Raw genomic sequence first — 23,871 nt, 5'->3', positions numbered from 1 at the left:
AGTGGAGGAGATGCCCACCACGGGTAATGGGGTTCAGGTGGGGCTAGTCTCCCAGGTAGTGGAGGAGATGCCTGGTACGAGTGATGGGGTGCAAGTGGGGAGTGTTGAAAGGGATGTGGTAGAGGGGAGTCAGTGGTCTGTGGCCTCAGCTGAGGAGGATCAGGAGAAGGATATGGATATCTCTTCTGATATGACAGCAGCTGGTGAGGACTCAATTTATGATCTAGAGGAGGTAAATGGGTTTCTGGATCAGACTTTTGGGAAATCTGTAAAATTGGCAGAATATTTTGATGTTGATAAGTTTGTGAGGTCAGCTGTGATGTTACAGAAGACGGTGGGGTTAGACCAGTTGAGTGAGAAGAAGCGGTTTCGCTTGAGGAAATTTGTTACTGCTGTTACAGCAGCAAAAGGTGGTGGGAAACGTGGTCAGGTTAATAAGAAAAGATTTAAATAATGATGATGATCATGCTTCATAGGGTGTCTTTTTTCTCTTTGGTTTCTCTGTGGTATCTTCTGCTTTTCCTTTCTCTTTTCTACATGGAGGTACTAAGGGTGGGCTCTCTCAATATTAATGGGGGAAGGGACAGAAATAAGAGGGCTTGGGTTTTAGAAGAAATAAAACAGAAAAGGCTTAATGTAGTTTTCCTACAGGAGACACATAGTGATGAGGATAATGAGGTTGACTGGGGAATGTGGTGGGAGGGGCAGCATATACTCAGTCATGGTACTAATTTCAGTGCTGGGGTGGCCATCTTGTTTTCCTCAGGTTTAGGGGTGACTGTGATATCTACAACAGAGATTGTCAAGGGTCGGGTTTTATTGGTCAAGGTGGATGTTATGGGGTTTTTGTTTGTTTTTTTGAATGTTTATGCTCCTAATGAGGGTACCGAGCGTCTTGTTGTGTTTGATAAAATAAAAGAAACCTTAAGACAGTGTGACCAAGAGGGGTGTATGGTTGTAGGGGGGGACTGGAACTGTACTGTGGATTTTACTGTTGATCGCAACGCTGAAGAACCTCACCTGCGGTCAGCCACTTTCCTGTCTGGCTTACTAACTGAGTTAGAGCTTTCTGATGTGTGGAGAGTAAGGAATGCAAAAGTTAGGCAATACACATGGTTGAAAGTGAATGAAGGTCGTGTCAGTGCAGCAAGGTTAGATAGGTTGTACGTATCTGATCAATACTGTAGTAGGGTTGGAAGGTGTGCCATTACTCCTGTGGGTTTCTCTGATCATCACATTATAACTGTTGATATTCACTTGTCCTGTCCACGAAGGTCATCACCTTATTGGTATTTTAATGTTAAATTGTTACATGATGTCAAGTTTTGTGAAAGGTTTTTGTTGTTTTGGGAAAAATGGAGGGTTACAAAAGGGAATTTTGAGTCCTTGAGACAATGGTGGGATGTTGGGAAGGCCCAAATACGAGTATTTTGTCAACAGTATACTGCTTTGTCTCAAATTGAAGTTAAAGAGACTATCAATGCCCTTGAACAGGACATCAAATCAATTGAATTGAAGCTGCTCACTCAGAATGACCCTGGACTAGTCATGAACTTACAGGACAAGAGACATGAACTGAGGTCGTTTCTGCATGAAAGAGTGAAAGGTGCCTTGATTAGGTCTCGTTTCGCTTCCCTCAAGGATATGGATGCTCCTAGTGCCTTTTTTTTTAACCTTGGACAGTCGAAATTACAACGTAAACAGATGGTCTGCCTTCGTCTCCCTGATGGGAAGGTTACCACGGATGACAGTGAAATGCGTCAACATGCCGTGGATTTCTACTCTGCCCTCTATAAGGCGGAGGATTGTGACTCTCTGTGTACTGAACAGTTGTTACATGGTCTTCCTAAATTGGGACCTGAACAGAGAGTCGCATTGGACTCTGACATTACACTGCAAGAGCTGTCCACAGCAGTTATGCAGCTCTCAACAGGCCGAGCCCCTGGCATTGATGGTTCACCATCTGAGTTCTATAAGCACTTTTGGGGGTCTATTGGGGAGGATTTTTATGAAGTGGTGTGTGAATCTTTTCATGAGGGTTCTCTTCCTGTATCCTGTCAACGTGCGGTGCTTTCACTGTTGCCAAAAAAGGGGGATTTGGCTCTCATAAAAAATTGGAGACCTGTTGCTTTGCTGTGTGCAGAATATAAAATAGTTTCAAAATGTCTCTCAAACAGGTTGAAAGAGTATCTGGGATTGTTGGTCCACAAGGACCAGTCCTACTGTGTACCTGATCGCTCAATTGTTGACAACTTGTTTCTGATAAGAGATGTTCTAGACATTTGTAAACTGTCTGATGTAAATGTGGGTTTACTTTCTTTGGATCAGGAGAAGGCTTTTGACCGAGTGGACCACCAGTATTTGTTCAAAACGATGAAAGCCTTTGGGTTTGGGGATGTTTTTTTGTCTTGGATGAATTTACTGTATGCTGGGGCCTCGTGTATGGTGAAGGTGGGGGGTGGTTTGAGTTGCCCCATCCCTGTCCAAAGGGGTATCAGGCAGGGATGCCCAATTTCAGGGCAGTTATATAGTCTGGCGATTGAACCAATGCTTTGTTTTTTAAGAGCGAAGCTTACTGGTTTCTCTGTGCCAGGTGTAATGAAGGGTCCCACGATAGCACTGTCTGCGTATGCAGATGATGTGACAGTTTTTATTACAGGGGCTGAGGATGTTAAGGTTCTCTCAGACGCTTTAATGGTGTATGAGGGTGCCTCCTCAGCTAGAGTCAATTGGGGAAAGAGTGAAGCGCTGTGGGCAGGTCAGCTTCAGATAGGGTCCGCTCCACGGTTACCAGGGGGGCTTCAGTGGGGCAGAGATGGGATGAAGACATTGGGTGTTTTTCTAGGCTCTGATGTCTTTCAGAAAAAGAACTGGGAGGGTGTAGTGGAGAAAGTGTGTGCCAGACTGTCAAGATGGAAATGGGTGCTACCCCAGTTGTCTTATAGGGGAAGGGTACTGGTAATTAATAATCTTGCTGCCTCTACCCTGTGGCACAGACTAATGATTTTGCAGCCACCAAAGGGTCTGATACAAGAGCTTCAGAGGACCCTTGTCAATTTCTTCTGGTCTGGACAACACTGGATCAAAGCTGCAGCTTTGTACCTGCCACTGCACGAGGGGGGGCAAGGCCTGGTGGACATTTCCTCTAGGATCATGGCTTTCCGGCTTCAAGCAGCCCAGAGACTGTTGTACAGTGACGGTTCTAGCTGGGTCGACACAGCCTACGCACTGATGAGGAGAGCAGGCTGTTTGGGCTTAGACAAGCACCTTTTCCTCTTAAAGCTGGAGGGGGGTGAGTTGAATGGCCTGACTCCATTCTATGAGTCTGTTATGCAGGCTTGGAGGATTCTGGTCAAGTCCCGTAAGGCCGGCACGCTACCAGGGATGTGGCTTTTTGAAGAGCCTCTTTTTTATAACACTGCCATCCAGTCCAGTGCTCTGGGTTCAGCCAGCCTGCGTTCATGCCTGTTAGGTGTCGGGTGCACCAAGCTGGGTCATCTGATGCAGAGCAGGAGCAGATCGTTGGAGGAGCTGGGAGAAAGAGCGGGGATCCGATCATCTCGCCTACTGAGGAAGGTCGTCGCTGAGGTCTGTGACTCCTTGCCAGTTCTTCATCGTCAGTATGTGACTGACATTTCCAATTCTGATCGGTGGAAGGAGGGTCTGGATTATGTGTTCCCTGCACTGATTGTTAGTGCTGCGGTGGGGGCATTTGAGGAGGACGTGGGGATGCTGCTTTCCTTCGATACCCCGGAGCTGGGGGATTTCAAGAAGGTGGGAAAGAAGGCCATGTACAGAATATGTGTAAAGGTGTCCCATGCCTCTTCCCTGGAAGGGGTAAAATCGACGAGGTGGGCGGGTGTGCTTGGTCCAGGTGCTTCCCCAAAAGGCTGTTGGCGATCATTATACAAACTGCCGATTGATAAGAGGACAGCTGACCTCCAATGGAGGATAATACATGGAGCCATAGCCACCAACATGCATCTGGTACACCTGGACCCTACTATTGGGGAGGGGTGTCCATTCTGTGCAGAGTCTGAAACTCTGGCACACCTGTTTTTACTGTGTCCCAGGTTGGTCGGGATGATTGACCTGATCACTGACTGGTTCTCAACGTTGGGAGAGGTTTTCTCTTCCCAACTGTATATATTTGGGCCAAAGTACAGGTTCAGTCAAAAGGGTGTCGTTGTGTTGCTTAATTTTGTGTTAGGGGCAGCAAAATTAGCGATATGGAAGACCCGAAAGAACAGTATTCGGGGACAAGGGTCTGTGGATGTGGTGGGAATGCTGGAGGGAATGGTGGCAGCGAGACTAAGGGTTGAGTTTGCCTATTATAAACTTGTCAACAATATTGATCTGTTTTTGAGTATATGGGGTATTCAGAGGCTGTTGTGTTTAGTTACTGTGGAGGAGGAGTTGGAGTTGTGTTTTTAATTGATGTGTAACTGTGGTTTTGTATGAGTATTTATTGTGTGGTGGGCTCCCAGACCCAATAAAGATTATTTCAAACTCAAACTCTCTCTCTCTCTCTCTGTCTCTCTCTCTGTCTCTCTCTCTGTCTCTCTCTGTCTCTCTCTCTCTCTCTCTCTCTCTCTCTGTCTCTCTGTCTCTCTCTCTCTGTCTCTCTCTCTCTCTGTCTCTCTCTCTCTCTCTCTCTCTGTCTCTCTCTCTCTCTGTCTCTCTCTCTCTCTGTCTCTCTCTCTCTCTGTCTCTCTCTCTCTCTGTCTCTCTCTCTCTGTCTCTCTCTCTCTCTCTCTCTCTCTCTCTCTCTCTCTCTCTCTCTCTCTCTCTCTCTCTCTCTCTCTCTCTCTCTCTCTCTCTCTCTCTCTCTCTCTCTCTGTCTCTCTCTCTCTCTGTCTCTCTGTCTCTCTGTCTCTCTGTCTCTCTGTCTCTCTCTCTCTCTGTCTCTGTCTCTCTCTCTCTCTGTCTCTCTCTCTCTCTGTCTCTCTCTCTCTCTGTCTCTCTCTCTCTCTCTCTCTCTCTCTCTCTCTCTCTCTCTCTCTCTCTCTGTCTCTCTCTCTCTCTCTCTCTCTCTCTCTCTCTCTCTCTCTCTCTCTCTCTCTCTCTCTCTCTCTCTCTCTCTCTCTCTCTCTCTCTCTCTGTCTCTCTGTCTCTCTCTCTCTCTGTCTCTCTGTCTCTCTGTCTCTCTGTCTCTCTGTCTCTCTCTCTCTCTCTGTCTCTCTCTCTCTCTCTCTCTCTCTCTCTCTCTGTCTCTCTCTCTCTCTGTCTCTCTCTCTCTCTGTCTCTCTCTCTCTCTCTCTCTCTCTCTCTCTCTCTCTCTCTCTCTCTCTCTCTCTCTCTCTCTCTGTCTCTCTCTGTCTCTCTCTCTCTCTCTCTCTCTCTCTCTCTCTCTCTCTCTCTCTCTCTCTCTCTCTCTCTCTCTCTCTCTCTCTCTCTCTGTCTCTCTCTCTCTCTGTCTCTCTGTCTCTCTCTCTCTCTGTCTCTCTCTCTCTCTGTCTCTCTCTCTCTCTCTCTCTCTCTCTCTCTCTCTCTCTCTCTCTTTCTCTCTCTCCTCATACAAATTGAATTTAAGTAAATTTGGTTGCGTTTAAATCATTCTTATTAAGACTATTTTTATAGTGAATGTGAGAATATGTAGCAGTTTCCTAGAGATGTGCAGCTGTGTGGTTGGTGGAGACAGAGCTGACCTGATACAGAGGCAGTGGCAGGGTCGTAGCCAGCTGCTCCTGAGTGCTCTGAGAATATTCATCTCTTCAGTAACCACCAAGACTGCAGCAGAGCAAAATGAGAAATTTTGTTTTATAATGAGAGCCTTAGGCAAAGATATACAGAGGCATGTCTTTTTAAGAAATTCTGTCATTATATATTCTCCTAGTGATACTGCAGAGAGGAGAAGGCATACTAAAGAACAAACTCACTCAACTGAGGGTTTAGGATGGATGCAAGAACATCTTTAATGTTGTGGGTGTCTACAAATGTTTATATTGCTGAGTGGCGGGGGGTAAACACATCAACCTTTCATGCTATACTATTTCAGATAGTGGAGTCTGTGATGATGAGGAAATTCTCTGGGGTATCACCTCTATCGCGTGTTATCTCTCACACCTTCAAATAGATCCTGGTAAAGAACTCGCATGCCCAAAGAGCCAATCAGAGGGGCTGTTGGTAGTGTTTATTCCCGTAAAACATTGAGGCTATAGAGTTAGGATAAGGGCTGTACTTGACAGTAGCCATTCAAATGGACTCCCTCTCTCTCTCCTGCCTTCTCTTCCTCTCTGCAGTGCGGCCTTGTCTATTTGCTCTCAGCCTATCCACTCATATCAGACACGATCAGCCCGGCAGATTGTCGGCAGAGGTGCTGATAGCTGTCACTAGTGATTCCCTCCTACACATCTTCTGCCCTCTTGTAGTCAGACCCTTGTTTGAAAAACTAATTAAAAATTTAGAGAACAAGACTTGTTAAACTTGTTTATTGCAACCTAAAGTTTGTCTCAGCTGTTACGGCCAAAGGAGGAACGAAATGGAAGTGGTGAGAAATCGATAGTCCACTCTGCCTCTTCCGACATCTTAATGCCAGTCTCTCCTGAGAGGAGGGCTGAAGTGATGGAGTCTCTGTCGGCTACAGGAGACGTCAGAGGAGTTTTTAATGGAGGTCTGGTCGAGGTGGGGGATAGACGCTGTGGTTCCAGTCCCAGTTCTTCTCATACTAGGTTAGTGTTTATCAACTCCCCCGCCACACATTCACTCCCTCCCTCAGTCTGAAACATGCTTAGGATGCTAACATGCTTAATTAGCCATCATACTGGGTATACAGTCTGATTCTGGTACACTGTAAACTAAGGATGAGAAAATCGTGTTAACCTTGCTTGGAATGAGATTTGAAATCACCCCACTGAATTTACCTGAGGATTAGATTCCCCACACACTGTTTAAATGCACGGCCAAAATCAGTATTTATATGGATGTGTTACACTGAAAACTATTCCTAGCTGTGAGAGTATTAAACCAAAACCTCTGATGCCGACAGTTTGTTTTCACTAGACACTAGATAAGATTGGGAATTTCTTTATGGCCCTATTTTTTATATTTGTAAGCAATTTTTTATAGCACAGTCAGACATTTTGGATATGTATCTGGGGGGATTTTTTTAAAGAGATTGTATTGAATTATAGTGAAACGGATGGGAGATGAAAGTACATTTTCATTATTGTGAGTGCTCTGTCTCTGTCTGTAGGTTAATCTTTATGCAGGGTGAGACACTAGTGTCTTAGTGAGAAGTTAATCTAGAGGACCATAGGGACAATGTCTCAATATGTGTGACTTGCCTACACTTGGAGACTAGGTCTAGCTCAGTACAGCCAATACCAGACAATTGTTCCCCTAACCCAGCCATTCCATGTTGATGCCAGGCTGTCTCGAGGGAACGTGACCATTGAGGTGCAAGGCTGCAGGGAGGGTCGGAGGAACTACTGGACTGGTATTCACGTCTGGATCGATCACATCAGTAGTCAAACTCATTGAGGCGAGCGGGTGACCTCCCACTGCAACTCACTATTCTAAACTCTCAGCAGCGTTGTGCTAAATGGTGAAGTAAAGGCAGGGAACCTAGAGCCAAGCATCCATCCCAGGAGAAAGGTCACAAGCTACTTCCTGATGTGCATGAAAGACAGCTTAGAGTTTTTGAGTGGGCTAATGGTACTGCATGCAGGCCTTATTCCTATCCCAGCCCAGTCACACACACCCACAACAAACAACACACACACATGCACAGAGGCATACACATACACATGTGCACAGACACACATGAAACACCGCCCACCACCTCCAGATGGCTTTTATGGGTTCCTCTGTGAAAAAAATGTGGTTAGAAAACTTTCTTCCAATAACTGCAGAGTCACTATTCTGTCTTAAATGCACCCACGTGCACATCATATTTTTGTGTTTTCCTCAAGACCACGCATCAAATCAGGGCAATAATGTCAGACAAATTGTGTAAGTAAATGTGAGCTGGGTTGTCCTAGAGAGGCGGTTATACCCTCCCTGCATGCCAATAAGACAGCTCTGTGGTATCTAGCCGAAAAGCAATTCATTGAAATGCAAGAAAAGGGGGAGAATGCTCAGTGCAAAGATGCTGACAGGACAAAAAGCTGTGCTCATCCATCTCAGTTTGCCAAGTTTTTCCTCTCCCGGTGAGGTGAGCTCCTCCTTGTCCTCCCTTTCTGTGAGATATGCACCCGGGGACAGTCAGAGGACAGGCGGCAGAGAGGCAGCGCTACCTCTAGCAGCTAGCCCTTTCATGCTGTAGGCGGAGGCAATGTTTTGATCACCTTCTCTGACCGTGATGAAGTGTGACAATTGGTGTGAGTCTGAAACAAACGCAAAGTCGGCCATTAAATTAAATTATTCCCCCAAATGGAAAAAAGGAAATCATGTCTTCTCTCTGTCTGTCTTCTAGTCTGGCTGAGCCTTGACCTCTGACACTGCTCTGGCCTCTTGTTTTCTTCAGTGTTGTTATTATGAATGCCAGCCTATCACAGTCCTCCCAGATCTCACAACTGCTAAACGAAGGGAAGGAAATAAAGCTTTAAATCACCAGACAGCTTATTGTTGATTGATTGATTGTTGATTGGTGATTGCAGAGCTGTTGTTCCCAGAGAGGTGTGAACACAGCAGACTGGGTTGTGAATGTGATTTAGGTTGACTGGCTGCTATTGTCCTAATGAGTTTTACGTGCGTTCGTCTATTGTCCCAATGAGTTTTACGTGCGTTCGTCTCGGCTTCATTGTCTCTTGTGTTATACTGTGTAATCACACAATGAATTTCTCCTGCCCCTTTAACTGACTCATCACTCATCATTGTAGAGATGCAGAATCCTTTTTAACAGTCCTGTGGACCTCTCTCTTTCTCGTTTCTCGCTCTCGCTCGCTCTCTGACTCTCTTTCTGTCTATCTTTCTTTTCTGTCCAAACGCACAGACGGGTCCTCTCTCTCTCTCTCTCTCTCTCTCTCTCTCTCTCTCTCTCTCTCTCTCTCTCTCTCTCTCTCTCTCTCTCTCTCTCTCTCTCTCTCTCTCTCTCTCTCTCTCTCTCTCTCTCTCTCTCTCTCTCTCTCTCTCTCTCTCTCTCTCTCTCTCTCTCTCTCTCTCTCTCTCTCTCTCTCTCTCTCTCTCTCTCTCTCTCTCTCTCTCTCTCTCTCTCTCTCTCTCTCATGCCTGTTCTTCCTCTCTGCAGTGTGGCCTTGACTTCTTCTGGGCCATGGGGGATACTAGACCCTCCAGCAGGGTTGGGCCTCAGTGTCCCTCCACCCTAGGGCTATCCTCCAGTCCACCCTGCCTCCCTGTGATCCCCACTGAACCACTGTCTGTCCCCTGATCCTCTCACATCACACCAGCCCTGAGCAGCTCTGAAGGCCAGGGCTGCCAGGCCTTTGGTATAGCCTCACAATGAAAGAGGCAGCTTATTGACCCCCTCTATGCTCCTCCTCATTCCCCAGCCTGCCTGGAATGAGCCCTGGGGCTCCTGTTAGCCTGTGGTGGGGTGTCTGTCTGTCAGGGGACATTATTCTCCTTCGGTCCCAGTTAAGGAGGTGTTTTTTGTCCGGTGTAAATGTAAAACTCAGCTGACACCCGCAGATAGAGAAAGCAGCTTTGATCCTTCGTCTGTCATGACGATGTAGAACTGAGACAATCTGATACGACAGGCCAGGACTGAGCACTTTATTCCACCGTAGGCACTGGCTGAACTTAAAGCACTCTGGCTCCAGGAAAATGAATGCCAATCTGGGCTTTTACCTTCAGCTTGGCCTGCGTGAGGCCCCCTATGTGTCTTATAGAATGAATGGGGAGTTAAATGTATTTTTTGGTCATGCAGGCCCTCCATTAAGAGTCCATATCTAGGTGGTGTTTAATCATACTGCATTCACTCCCATAAAAATATATATTTTTACCTTTTTGTTTGGCTTCCTTTCGACACCTACACTCAAGTCGACCTGCCTGATAATATTTAAGGGCCGTAGTCCGGTCCAAACTCCAAGTCATATCTCACTGTAATTGCTGTAAAGTGATGTTTACATAAATAGACCTGTGTTTTGCTTCTATAAACTGTATGTGTTGAGTTCAGTGCAGAGCCCAGAAGTTGCACCTCTGTGGCCCCATTACTGCAGCTCTGCAGTCTCCAGACGTTCAATGATGTGACAGGCAGCCCAAAACACTCCATCCTCACCCCAGTAGAGAAGGAATGGGTGGAGGGGAAAGAGACGATAGGTAAACAGAGCCATTAGAGACAAATCTCTTTCTGAAGAAAACAAAATCACATCATCAAACAAGAGAAAAAGAAAAATATGATCCTGCAGCCCTTTGGGGCCCCAGCGCTGAAATGATAGCCGACTACGACATTTGTCTTGATCAGCCTGCCCTTAGGGATTGAGAGAATGGAGGGAGGGGTGAGAGAGAGGGAGAAGCTGAGAGCACAGCTCTGCTCTGCTTCAAAGTGCCACACACATTCATTACTTCTCTGTCTTATTATAGCTCTATGTGGACACTTCATGCACGAATCAGAGCGTACAGCGAGCAGAGCATGGTACTACATAGTATTCATCTGTAATTTGGCCTTTGCATTTGCTATTAACACGGTTACAGTGGTTATTCTTTAAATAGCACAGAGCAAAGAGCTCTACAGAGAGACAGTGGAGCCCATCACTCATGTTTGGCCCAAGGAACTATATACTGCTTTGTCAAAATGACAAGATGGACTATCTAGGTTTTCTCCTTTCTCTATATGACAAGTTGCTGTTGATATCGGTTTGGGCTGGAACAGAGTTTATTAGAAGCCAATCTGTAGTAACACATCCAGCACATTTCAATGATGATTATGGTCTGCCCAAACACCCTTATATTAAACATTATCAGTCACTCTGAAAACCAATTGTTTTTGATTGGATATTGCACCAGGATCGCATCATATATATATAAATATATGCCAACATATATATTGTGTATATCCTATGATTCTTCATGGCATATCATACAATAGCCATGTAAAGTGGTTAATCATAATTATGATTACGTGGTTAAGCATAATCTTGCTTCCCATAATGTGTTCCAATAATCACATACGTATGAAGGCTCTCATGGCCACATACTGTCAAAACATGTTTTGATTCAAACACTCAACTTACTTGGCCAAATAAAGGTAAACAAACAGATAGGAGGTGAAATTCAGTGAAATGAACCTTTTCTGTCTTAATCAGAGAATGCCACCCCAACTGCCCCCCCTAGAGCTCTCCATTTCTCTGCATCCTGTCTCATCTACCATTATGACACATTCCTGGCCCTCCTCATCCACTGCAATGGGCAGAAGTCCCCTCTCTCTCTCTCTCTCAATAGGAAGGAGGCTTCCTATTGACCTCCATCTTGGCTGTGCAATAGTGTGTCTCTGTCCTCTCTGTCTGTCCTGTGCCAAGTCCTTACAGATGCTTGGTCATTTCTCCATCCCAACGCTAGTCAATTTCGAGACTTTTTACAATTATCTTCCCAGAGTGGGTTCTCTGAAGGAGGCCAGTTTGTATTATAGCCAGCCTTAAAGCTATTTAGTGTCTCAAGCTGTTTTCCTTCTCTACATTTAACATTTACATTTAAGTCATTTAGCAGACGCTCTTATCCAGAGCGACTTACAAGTACATACATTCATACTTTTTTTTGTACTGGCCCCCCGTGGGAATCGAACCCACAACCCTGGCGTTGCAAGCGCCATGCTCTACCAACTGAGCCACACGGGGCCTTCTCTACTTTATTCTGTTACATTGGAATGCCCTGGGGAAATTTGCGGATGTCTGCAATATCTTTGTCTTGCTGGCCAGATTTTTGTTGGTTTTATCTTGTCAAGAAGCTGTCTCTCACTTTGATATTTCATTGTCTCTCTAGAGTGAATTGTGTGCTAAGCTGTCTGATAGACAGTCATCCTCACAACCGTCAGAAAAATGCTGGCAGTGTAGCATCAGAATTATACAAATACAACATCATATTTTATTTCTATTTATGATTAATAGGATAAAACCGAGTGATGTCATTGGGCATCATTACTCCAGATGACAGATTGTGAATGCAGCAGAAGGCGTGAGGATACCTAGTGCCCACATCCTCTTTCGCAGTGCCAAGGCTGTTGGGTAGAAAAAGACAACACAAAGTACTCCAACTGCTGAGATATCTCTGCCATCTGGCCATGTTTTTAACACTCAAGTGTTTGTTAAATGGATCTCGATGAATCACCACATCTTGTTCATTTCAAATAAAGTAAATGTTCCCTAACATCCAGATGATACAAGCATGATATAAGGAGGGTGATGATGATAATCTGTAATAGGGTGACAATAATGATGTGGTTAGGGCACATACAGTTGAAGTCGGAAGTTTACATACACCTCAGCCAAATACATTTAAACTCAGTTTTTCACAATTCCTGACATTTAATCCTAGTAAAAATTCCCTTTTAGGTCAGTTAGGATCACCACTTTATTTTAAGAATGTGAAATGTCCGAATAATAGTAGAGAGAATGATTTATTTCAGCTTTTATTTTTTCATCACATTCCCAGTGGGTCAGAAATGTACATACACTCAATTAGTATTTGGTAGCATTGTCTTTAAATTGTTTAACTTGGGTCAAACGTTTTGAGTAGCCTTCCACAAGCTTCCCACAATAAGTTGGGTGAATTTTGGCCCATTCCTCCTGACAGAGCTGGTGTAACTGAGTCAGGTTTGTTGGTCTCCTTGCTCGCACATGCTTTTTCAGTTCTACCCACAAATGTTCTATAGGATTGAAGTCAGGGCTTTGTGATGGCCACTCCAATACCTTGACTTTGCTGTCCTTAAGCCATTTTGCCACAACTTTGGAAGTATGCTTGTGGTCATTGTCCATTTGGAAGACCCATTTGCGACCAAGCTTTAACTTCTTGACTGATGCCGCTTCAATATATCCAGATCATTTTCCTGCCTCATCATGCCATCTATTTTGTGAAGTGCACCAGTCCCTCCTGCAGCAAAGCACCCCCATAACATGATGCTGCCACCTACATGCTTCACAGTTGGGATGGTGTTCTTCGGCTTGCAAGCCTCCCCCTTTTTCCTCCAAACATAACGATGGTCATTATGGCCAAACAGTTCTATTTTTTGCTTCATCAGACCAGAGGACATTTCTCCAAAAAGTACAATCTTTGTCCCCATGTGCAGTTGCAAACCGTAGTTTGGCTTTTTTATGGTGGTTTTGGAGCAGTGGCTTCTTCCTTGCTGAGCGGCCTTTCAGGTTATGTCGATATAGGACTCGTTTTACTATGGATATAGATACTTTTGTGCCTGTTTCCTCCAGCATCTTCACAAGGTCCTTTGCTGTTGTTCTGGGATTGATTTGCACTTTTCGCACCAAAGTACGTTCATCTCTAGGAGACAGAATGTGTCTCCTTCCTGAGCGGTATGACGGCTTCGTGGTCCCATGATGTTTATACTTGCGTACTATTGTTTGTACAGATGAACGTGGTCTTGGCTGATTTCTTTTGATTTTCCCATGATGTCAAGCGAAGAGGCACTGAGTTTGAAGGTAGACCTTGAAATACATCCACAGGTACACCTCCAATGGACTCAAATGATGTCAATTAGCCTATCAGAAGCTTCTAAAGCCATGACATCATTTTCTGGAATTTTCCAAGCTGTTTAAAGGCACAGTCAACTTTAGTGTATGTAAACTTCTGACCCACTGTAATTGTGATACAGTGAATTATAAGTGAAATAATCTGTCTGTAACCAATTGTTGGAAAAATTATGTGTCATGCACCAAGTAGATGTCCTAACCAACTTGCCAAAACTATAGTTTGTTAACAAGACATTTGTGGAGTGGTTGAAAAATTTGTTTTAATGACTCCAACCTGTGCATGTAATCTTCTGACTTCAACTGTATGATGGTGAGATGATGGTTATGGGAATGGTGATAGGCAGCCATAGAGGTGGGGATGATGGGGTAGTCATGGTGATGACCATGTTGAGTGCCCTGCTCTCTACTAACTGTATCTGTCTCCTTTTCTGTATCTTCCTCCCTCCCCCTTTCTCGCTCTCTCGCTCCCCCTCTCCCAGGTCAGAACATGGTGTTTCCCCCGGTGGCTCTGTGGGTGACGGTGGGCCTGGCTGTGTGTCTGCTGGGTCTGCTCATCGCCCTGGCTGCAGTCTGCCGTAGGAAGATCAAGGAGAGCTGTGAGGAGGACAGAGCAGGTACCTGTCTGTCTGTCTCTCTCTCTCTGTCTCTCTCTCTGTCTCTCTCTCTCTCTCTCTTTGTCTGTCTGTCTGTCTGTCTGTCTGTCTGTCTGTCTGTCTGTCTGTCTGTCTGTCTGTCTGTCTGTCTGTCTGTCTGTCTGTCTGTGAGGAGGATCAAGCAGACCCACTCAACTCTGCAGTCTGTCTCAACAGCTCCACTCTGTTGTCTTTCTGAACAACACTTTTCACAAGAACACACTGAGCCGTTCCATAAACACATGCAGAGACTACACTTGAACACCCATTTCAATGTTGATCGTTGGGCACCTCTTAAGAAACAACTTCCAAAATCCCATATGAATCTTCCAAGGTTAAAGAAGGGTGTGATTGGGTGCTTTCTTTCGTCTTTGCATAAGCATAACAGTATAAAGATTAGAGAAAACGTTATTAGAGCCGAAAGTGATGAAAGTGAGAGAGAAACATTGATGATATAGTACCGCTGGACATTAAAATAGAGATTATTATAGAGGTGTGTTTTTTTATTGTTCTTTTGTGTGTAGAGTTGATTGAGGTGAATAATGTACACGACCCGTCCTGTTTTCAGACCCTTCTGAGGACACTAGTTCAAATGCAAAATGGCTGTCCCAATGATTTCCCCAAACCCTCACAGAGTAGGCCTGCAGATGACTGGAGCCAGATTATGTGGAAGACACAGCGGGAGGAGAGTGGTGGTTACCAGGGATGACAGCAGGAGGAGGGTGGTGGTTACCAGGGATGACAGTGGGAGGAGAGTGGTGGTTACCAGGGATGACAGCGGGAGGAGGCTGGTGGTTACATGGGATGACAGAGGGAGGAGGGTGGTGGTTACCAGGGATGACAGAGGGAGGAGAGTGGTGGTCACCAGGGATGACAGAGGGAGGAGAGTGGTGGTTACCAGGGATGACAGCAGGAGGAGAGTGGTGGTTACCAGGGATGACAGCGGGAGGAGGGTGGTGGTTACCAGGGATGACAGCGGGAAGAGAGTGGTGGTTACCAGTGATGACAGAGGGAAGAGGGTGGTGGTTACCAGGGATGACAGAGGGAGGAGAGTGGTGGTCACCAGGGATGACAGAGGGAGGAGAGTGGTGGTTACCAGGGATGACAGCAGGAGGAGAGTGGTGGTTACCAGGGATGACAGCGGGAGGAGAATGGTGGTTACCAGGGATGACAGCGGGAGGAGGGTGGTGGTTACCAGGGATGACAGCAGGAGGAGAGTGGTGGTTACCAGGGATGACAGTGGGAGGAAGCTGGTGGTTACCAGGGATGACAGTGGGAGGAGAGTGGGGGTTACCAGAGATGACAGCGGGAGGAGAGTGGTGGTTACCAGGGATGACAGAGGGAGGAGGGTGGTGGTTACCAGGGATGACAGCGGGAGAAGAGTTATGGTTACCAGTGATGACAGAGGGAGGAGAGTGGTGCTTACCAGGGATGACAGCAGGAGGAGAGTGGTGGATTCCAGGGATGACAGCAGGAGGAGAGTGGTGGTTACCAGGGATGACAGTTGGAAGAGAGTGGTGGTTACCAGTGATGACAGAGGGAGGAGGGTGGTGGTTACCAGGGATGACAGAGGGAGGAGAGTGGTGGTTACCAGGGATGACAGCGGGAGGAGAGTGGTGGTTACCAGTGATGACAGCGGGAGGAGGGTGGTGGTTACCAGGGATGACAGCAGGAGGAGAGTGGTGGTTACCAGGGATGGCAGCGGGAAGAGAGTGGTGGTTACCAGTGATGACAGCGGGAGGAGGGTGGTGGTTACCAGGGATGACAGAGGGAGGAGAGTGGTGGTTACCAGGGATGACAGCAGGAGGAGAGTGGTGGTTACCAGGGATGACAGAGGGAGGAGGGTGGTGGTTACCAGGGATGACAGCAGGAGGAGAGTGGTGGATTCCAGGGATGACAGCAGGAGGAGAGTGGTGGTTACCAGGGATGACAGTTGGAAGAGAGTGGTGGTTACCAGTGATGACAGAGGGAGGAGGGTGGTGGTTACCAGGGATGACAGAGGGAGGAGAGTGGTGGTTACCAGGGATGACAGCGGGAGGAGAGTGGTGGTTACCAGTGATGACAGCGGGAGGAGGGTGGTGGTTACCAGGGATGACAGCAGGAGGAGAGTGGTGGTTACCAGTGATGACAGCGGGAGGAGGGTGGTGGTTACCAGGGATGACAGAGGGAGGAGAGTGGTGGTTACCAGGGATGACAGCGGGAGGAGAGTGGTGGTTACCAGGGATGACAGAGGGGGGAGGAGAGTGGTGGTTACCAGGGATGACAGAGGGGGGGGGGGAGTGGTGGTTACCAGGGATGACAGAGGGAGGAGAGTGGTGGTTACCAGCGATGACAGCGGGAGGAGAGTGGTGGTTACCAGTGATGACAGAGGGGGGGGGGAGTGGTGGTTACCAGGGATGACAGAGGGAGGAGAGTGGTGGTTACCAGGGATGACAGCGGGAGGAGAGTGGTGGTTACCAGGGATGACATGTTAACATGAGGTGCCAGTGTCTTGGACAGCTGGTTCAGAATCTTAACTCCCAGACAGTGTTTGTATGTATATATGATTATCTGCTGCTGTGGAGGGATGCTGTGACCCCGTCTTTCTGCAGGAAGTTAATTTAGAAGAGTCTGATCATTAGCGCTACTGAATAGCTGGGGACGGCTTGCAGGCAGAGTAGGGACTGACTGAGAGAACTAAAGTTTTGAGCCGAGATGTATGGTGGGGAGCCGGTGGCCTGGCTGTAATGAGATGTACTCCGAGTGGAGGAGACATTTAAATAAAGGTCAGCCAGTGTCTGCACTGGTCCCTGGGGTTTAAAAATATATCTGGAACTGACACACACGCACAGGCAAGAATAATTATAGCTCGATGGAACATATGAAATCAAAATGAAACGGAAAGAGAGAGGGAGAGGGAGAGGGAGAGGGAGAGGGAGAGAGAGTATTACAATACATTCCCAGTGTTTCCCTTATATTAATTTCATATATACTGCAAAATATAAAACATACAAATAAAAGTATAATATATATATTTTTCTGCCCCCCCCCCCCCCACCGAGCTGCTGAAAAGAATCCTAGGGGAAAAACTGATTCCATACCATGAGCAAAAGGTCTTGTGGGGTCGCAGACCTGTTCTCCAGTAACCAGGAGGAGCAGGCTACTACTCCAGTAGTAGTAGAGAGAGAGGGTTGATTAACTGGCGGTGCACCACTCAGCTAAATGAGAGGTTAAGTCTCATTCTGTTCCCTGTCTGTGGATGTTTCCAAGTTCTTCAGGATCCCTGTTTGCCGAGTTGAAGAGTAACATACATTGACTTCTTCACGTAGCACGCAGACTCGCACACCCAGATAAATTGATACCGTATGAATACAGATGTGGAGATGTGTTGAAGTGCACATTCACAGCTGTTGGAACTGCAGGAAGCAGGAAAGTGCAACCTAATTGAGGCTGTCTTATCTTTTAATGGTGTTCTTGGGTTTAGCCAGATTGAAGTTGACGCTCTCCTCTGAAACTCTGGGTAGTGAGGGTAGAGGGGTCAAAACTAGTCCAAAACAGAGTAAGCCATTTTTCTTCCCTGTCATAATGTATATGGAGCAGTGGATGTGTATCCTAACCGGGCAGAGCAGCAAGTGGGATTGGAGTCTGGGAGATGAAAGCTCAATTTATACTAGTATTTGTTGCAGTACACATCTTTCTTCCTTACTTCTTTTTTTCCTTGCTTCCCTTTTTCCTTCCTTCCTTCCTTCCTTCCTTCCTTCCTTCCTTCCTTCCTTCCTTCCTTCCTTCCTTCCTTCCTTCCTTCCTTCCTTCCTTCCTTCCTTCCTTCCTTCCTTCCTTCCTTCCTTCCTTCCTTCCTTCCTTCCTTCCTTCCTTCCTTCCTTCCGTAATGAATGTGTATACCATACATGTCCAACATATGCTGTAAATGAACCAGTGTACCATATTCCTGAAGCTCATTTTACATTTAAATGAGCGTGTGATTTAATCAGACGTACCCTCGGAGTGTGTTATGTGGAGTGTGTTATGTGGAGGTGACATGGGACGAATGGCCCTCTGTGATAGATGAAGGTCATCGTGGGGACATGGATGATTCAGATCACTCCCCTGGAGTGATCTTCCAGGTGCTTCATCCAGCTGCTGCACTCACTTGTTTTTATCCCTGCATGCATTTGGGATGTAACTAATCACTTAAATAACCTTCTAATATTGGACCTAAACTCTGAAATCCATCTCAGAGTTTTATGATGGCCGCTTCCCCTTGCCAGAGCAGATTTCACTCAAACTCTGTGGATGGCAGCCACCATTTTGACTTTGACATAGAGGCATCTCTAAAATGCCTGGTTCATCCTGGTACTGTAGAAGTGTCCCTGGAGGCTGTTCTTCCCATAGTGTCAGAGGTTGTTGCATCAGGACAGGAAGTGTTGGCTGTTAACTGAGGAGAGGCGACTCAAGGTCTCTCACAGAACATTTACACTCCACATTCATTATTCATATTTTCTAACCAACTTTTAGAGCTATAGAGTGATGTCATAGTGCTGAGGTAAAAGGAGACAGACAGACAGAGAGAGAAAGAGAGAGAGGAGGTCGGTGAATCTATTCCCTCTGTCTTCATCATAAAAAACACAAATGCCGTAAAGGTTTCTAGTGAATGTTTGTTTAAACTAAATGTCCTTTTGGCACCAGAATTTAGAGGAGGACAGCTGCTCAAATATGTGACCTTCTCAAATGGATTCCTGTGAAATCCTCCCAGATAATCATTCTGAGGAGGGATCCAGAAATAGGTAGGTATGCCATGCGAAGAAAGGGGGAAAACAACTCACTTGAAAAGCTGGAGATTTGAATGAATCACTCTGAGAAATTATAACCTGTGGGCATACACATACTGTCTGAGTGTGGTGTTTTCAAAATGCGAATCCAAAATAGACTTGAAGGAATGTGGAACGGAAATGGAATAGTGTGATGTATGAAGGACTGGACACTACAATAGAAGCAGCATATATATTTTAAATGAAACATACCAATCTTTTTACTGCTGCAATTTTTTTGGTTATTTTGCAAGGATTTTCTCTCTCTGTCAGTCTTGTAAATTGCAGCAGACATACAAAAAAACTCAGAAACAATATTGTTGCATTCACGTTTAATTTGGTCCAATGATCAGTTGAATCTGGGCATGCAGTAAGTATCTGACACTAAATGCAGATTCTCTCTAACACAATGGAGCTGAGGATGGTGTCAGGAAATCAGCCGTCCTCTGGTTCCTCTGTTCCTGGTCTATTTTTGGAGTGTGCGTGCGTGTGTGTAGGTGTGCTTGTGTGTATGTGTGTGTGTGTGTGTGCGTGAGCACATTTATTACTGCCTCCGTGTGCCCACGCACACGTGTGTGCCCATCACTGTGGGTTCTGTCAGCCTGGCCCAGTTGACAGTATGTTTCCAGAGAGGAGGGCCAGTGGCCATAGCTTAATGTGATTACTGTCTTTGTGAGTGGGCCAGGCCAGGGGGGGCAGCTGTGGTCCAGTGCCACATGCAGCCTCAGCCTCCGACTGAGCCGTGAAGCATGAGCACACCGTAGGTTTAAATGAGCTGCTGCCTTATGAAATCCAGAGGAACAGTGCATTGTGTGCGTGCTGTTGCGTGCCTGCGTGTTTTCTGTGTGTTTAATGGTCTGATGGCTTCTCTTCTCTCTCCACAGCCAAGGAGCTTGAAGAGGCCAAAGAACTGCAGGAAGAGGAGCAGTCTAAGACAGGTCAGCCAAGGCACATCTGGAACAACCATCACCACATTTTTACACCATGCACTTACAGGCTAATTACTCCTCAATGCATACCCCATTCTAATTCCATTTTTAATTGAATTGCAAAGAACTTACAGGGAATGGATTTCTGCTTCTTCCGGTGCAATGTATAAATGCAGTACTGATGTTTGGGCAGTGAGCACGTTTTTCAGCACAATTGTGTGATACTACTTAATATTGTGTCCTGAATTAATTGTTTAATTAGCTAGCAGAGCAAGTTCTGTGCTCTGAGTCAAGGCCATGGTGCATACCAGGCACAGGTCTGAACGACTCTCCCTCCTGCGTTAATGTCTTTAAAGTTATTCATTTGACTTCTTCTTTAGTGTGATTGAATTATTTATCCTCCCTGTGAACGCCACAGTTAATGCTATGTGATTTTAATAAGCCGAGAGGTGAAGGAAGGTCTCTGGGCAGTGTGGACAATGGCTCCTTTCCCTAATGCATGTCTCGTGAATGTTTCGAAGTGAACTCTGCAGCCCAGTGGCAGGAGCAACTCATAGTGGCCCCCATACCTACAGGTGCAGTACTGGCTAGGAGGAGGAAGACCTCCAAGACCCTCCACCTCAACCCACTGTTTTCTCCTGACTCCTCAACAACCCCCTCACCTTTCTCTTTTCCTTGAAAGCCACACCTGTGCGGGCAGTGGTGCCCATGCGTACGGTGGTGGGCGTGAGCTGAAGAGGGGCTCAGCGGCTCATTCTTCTGCCGTCTGAGGTACCTCTTTAAAACACTCCAGACAGCGGCTTTGTTTTGCCATCTGGCTCCAATTGCGCTGACAAGGGGAGAGGTTCCTGTGTGAGACAAAGGAGCTGAAATGAAGGCCACTTTAATAAATGCAGGATGATGGGGGAGCTGCGTTAGTGTGTTATCTTAATGAGCTGTCCGGAGGAGAGCGTGGCTCCCTTTTCAAAGCCAGCCTGATTGGAACAATAACCAGTGATAACTAGGAGCCTGGGCTCATCCTGGGCTTCTGCGTTTGGAAAGAGAGGTGTTCCCCTCACCGGCATTACAGCAGCTAGCTAGCAGGGTACCGCTTTACAAACAAGATGCCTGGCCTGAAATCCTTGATGTGCTTGCAGCTGGAAGAGCCAACATCACCCATTCCCCCTCCTCTCTTTCCACATACACATACAGTACACACACACACACACACACATACTCCCCACTCCCCAACCCTCACCTCTTTTCTGAAATGAGTTTTGTAATCTGAGCGTGATGCGCAGTTTAGAGTTAGCTGCAGTAATCCCAGAGCAGCACACTGTTTGGAGTGGGCTGCAATCTCTCTCTTTGCCCCACTAGCCCCTGTCTGTCTGTCTCTCTGCTCTGCTCTCTCTGCTCTCTCTGCATCCTGGGCTCTGTGGAGTTAGCCTAGGCCCTAGAAACAGGGCACTGGCAGAGTGTGCATCGTCATGACCCAGTTCTTTCATGAGGGAAACAACATCAGAAAGAGCAATTTGAGCACCCTCCCGAAAGAGGCAGAGAGAAATGAAAATGGTCTCCGGTTTGTGAGGTGAATTAACCCTCCTACCTGGCTTGCAGAGACAAGGTGCCGTCAAGGTTGAAGACAAGCTAGTGTCATGCTCCATAATGCTGATACCATGGAGTGAGACCACGTCACCCATCCTCCAAGGCAACAGCTGGAAGATGGATGACAGTCGCTTGAATCGCATCAGATCGTCAGGTGCAATAGCTCATCAACCTAAATACCTTGATGATTTTAATACACTGCACAGGAAACGGCTAGGGCAGCTGCCTCAGACTCAGTCACATCAGAGTTGGTGTATTCCCATAGCAGTGTTTATAATAGCCTCCACAATTCAGTGGGATAGCTGTTTAATCTCTTCAACCATGACAAACCTGAAAAGTAAAGTTCAACAACCACATTACGAAAGGGAAAAGGCATGACCACGTGATTTCTAGAGAAACTCTCACATGTTAGGCTTACATCTCCCTCCCTTTCCTCAGGGAACCAAGATTACACATTGCACATTGTTTTGTGTCCTTTCATGAAATAGTCATATTCCCATGACCATGGGTATTAGGAGAACCACAAAGTCATGAAAAATGTCCAGCTGCAATCCTCACTTATCTACTCAGTACTACTGATGAGGAGAAGGTGAGAGGAGTCTAGAGAGCCAGACCCACCCTCTCTCCCCAACCCCACCCTCTCTCCCTAGCTCCAGCCTCTCTCCCCAGCCCCACCCTCTCTCCCTAGCCCCAGCCTCTCTCCCCAGCCCCACCCTCTCTCCCCAGCCCCAGCCTCTCTCCCCAGTCCCAGCCTCTCTCCCCAGCCCCAGCCTCTCTCCCCAGCCCCACCATCTCTCCCCAGCCCCAGCCTCTCTCCCCAGTCCCACCCTCTCTCCCCAGCCCCAGCCTCTCTCCCCAGCCCCAGCCTCTCTCCCCAGCCCCAGCCTCTCTCCCCAGCCCCAGCCTCTCTCCCCAGCCCCAGCCTCTCTCCCCAGCCCCACCCTCTCTCCCCAGCCCCAGCCTCTCTCCCCAGCCTCTCTCCCCAGCCCCAGCCTCTCTCCCCAGCCCCACCCTCTCTCCCTAGCCCCAGCCTCTCTCCCCACCCTCTCTCCCTAGCCCCAGCCTCTCTCTCCAGCCCCAGCCTCTCCCCCCAGCCTAAGTCTCTATCCCCAGTCCCAGCCTCTCTCCCCAGCCCCACCCTCTCTCCCCAGCCTAAGTCTCTATCCCCAACCCCCACTTCTCTCCCCCGACCCAGACCTAGCCTCTCGCCCCAGCCTCTCTCCCCAGCGTCAGCCTCTCTCTCCAGCCACAGTCAAACCCGACAGGCCTCTCTTTACACAGCCAATGCAGCCAGTGTAGTCTGTGGTGCTCCTCTTCTCATGTGCTGTCCCAGTGTGTCACATATTACTGCTTAAAGATATGTAAATACAGTCGTTATGATTCCTTCATTAGTGGATGTGGGCCACAGAAGAACTTCAGGAGAGCTAATTAACAGACGTCCCTGTGCTCTACGGCTAAGTGTTCTTCTGCATAACTCGTGTGCTTCTGATTGTGTTCCTCACTAGTATAGTACAGTACACTCCTTCCTCAAGAGGGAGTTTACTTCAACACTATCAAACTGCACCCTGAGAATGGGGTTTTGGTGTAAAAAGCCAATTGCATCAGAATGAGGACTGTAATATTCAGGCATGTTCATGTTCTGTTCTACTTTCACGCATCATTTGTGGGTGGGACCTTTCCTATAATCAAAACACATGAGAAGACCAGCACCTGACTCTGCTAATTTTGTCCCTACAATGTTGGATATTTCATTGACTTTTCATATATTACCGTACTACTTGGCCAGATACTGTTAGCTAGTGTGTTGCTAGAAGGTTTCCCTCTCTCCTCTTTGAACTGTTAATGGCGTGTGCTTTGCGTACTGAGTAGGATTTAGCCTCTTCTCAGGGGTTATCTGTTGGTCCGGGAAGAGAAGGCCAGCAGATCATTGTCACAATATGAGAGAGATAGAGGAGGGATAACTGCTCCTAAATCATGTGGAATAATGAGCGCTGTCAGACCTAATGAAAGCAGACAGCAGCATTCTGCATCACAACAACATGGTGGCCCATTGACGGCACGTAGCACTGATCAGAAGTTGAGATAAAGTAATTGCAAAGAGCTTGCAGGACGGATGTGTCTTTGGGAGAAGAGGTATACTGTACACTCAGGGGCAGGGCTCTCCATTAGTCAAGCAGGGTTCAGGGGACAGCAACAAGCATTCCCAGGATGAATTCCTGTACACAAACGTCATCTGTCCCCCCCTTCCCTGTCGTGTGACCCGTACCCCTTCAGCCCAGTGAAGCCCCCATGGGGGGAGGCGACGTGTCGTCAATCCATCTCACTCCCCTGATCTGCCTCC

At 47.0% G+C, this 23,871-nt stretch overlaps 1 protein-coding gene and 1 non-coding gene across 4 annotated transcripts in view; one reads left to right on the top strand and one right to left on the bottom strand.

Moving 5' to 3' along the window:
• Positions 1-23,871, top strand: part of LOC120024851 (CD276 antigen-like) — an 84,001-nt gene that overhangs the window by 40,838 nt on the left and 19,292 nt on the right. For all 3 annotated transcript variants that reach the window (XM_038969173.1, XM_038969171.1, XM_038969172.1), the window contains exons 5-6: positions 14,078-14,212; positions 19,902-19,955. In XM_038969173.1, coding sequence (XP_038825101.1) covers positions 14,078-14,212; positions 19,902-19,955 — 189 coding nt within the window. The remainder of the gene's footprint in view (positions 1-14,077; positions 14,213-19,901; positions 19,956-23,871) is intronic.
• On the bottom strand, positions 11,662-11,737 carry trnaa-ugc. The gene has a single exon. It is a non-coding gene; the product is annotated as a tRNA-Ala (tRNA).

This window comes from Salvelinus namaycush, chromosome 30, assembly GCF_016432855.1.
Source record: "Salvelinus namaycush isolate Seneca chromosome 30, SaNama_1.0, whole genome shotgun sequence".
In the NCBI taxonomy this organism is placed as follows: Eukaryota; Metazoa; Chordata; class Actinopteri; order Salmoniformes; family Salmonidae; genus Salvelinus; species Salvelinus namaycush.
The sequence above is the reverse complement of the archived record's forward strand: the minus strand, read 5'-3'. Positions and strand labels throughout refer to the sequence as shown.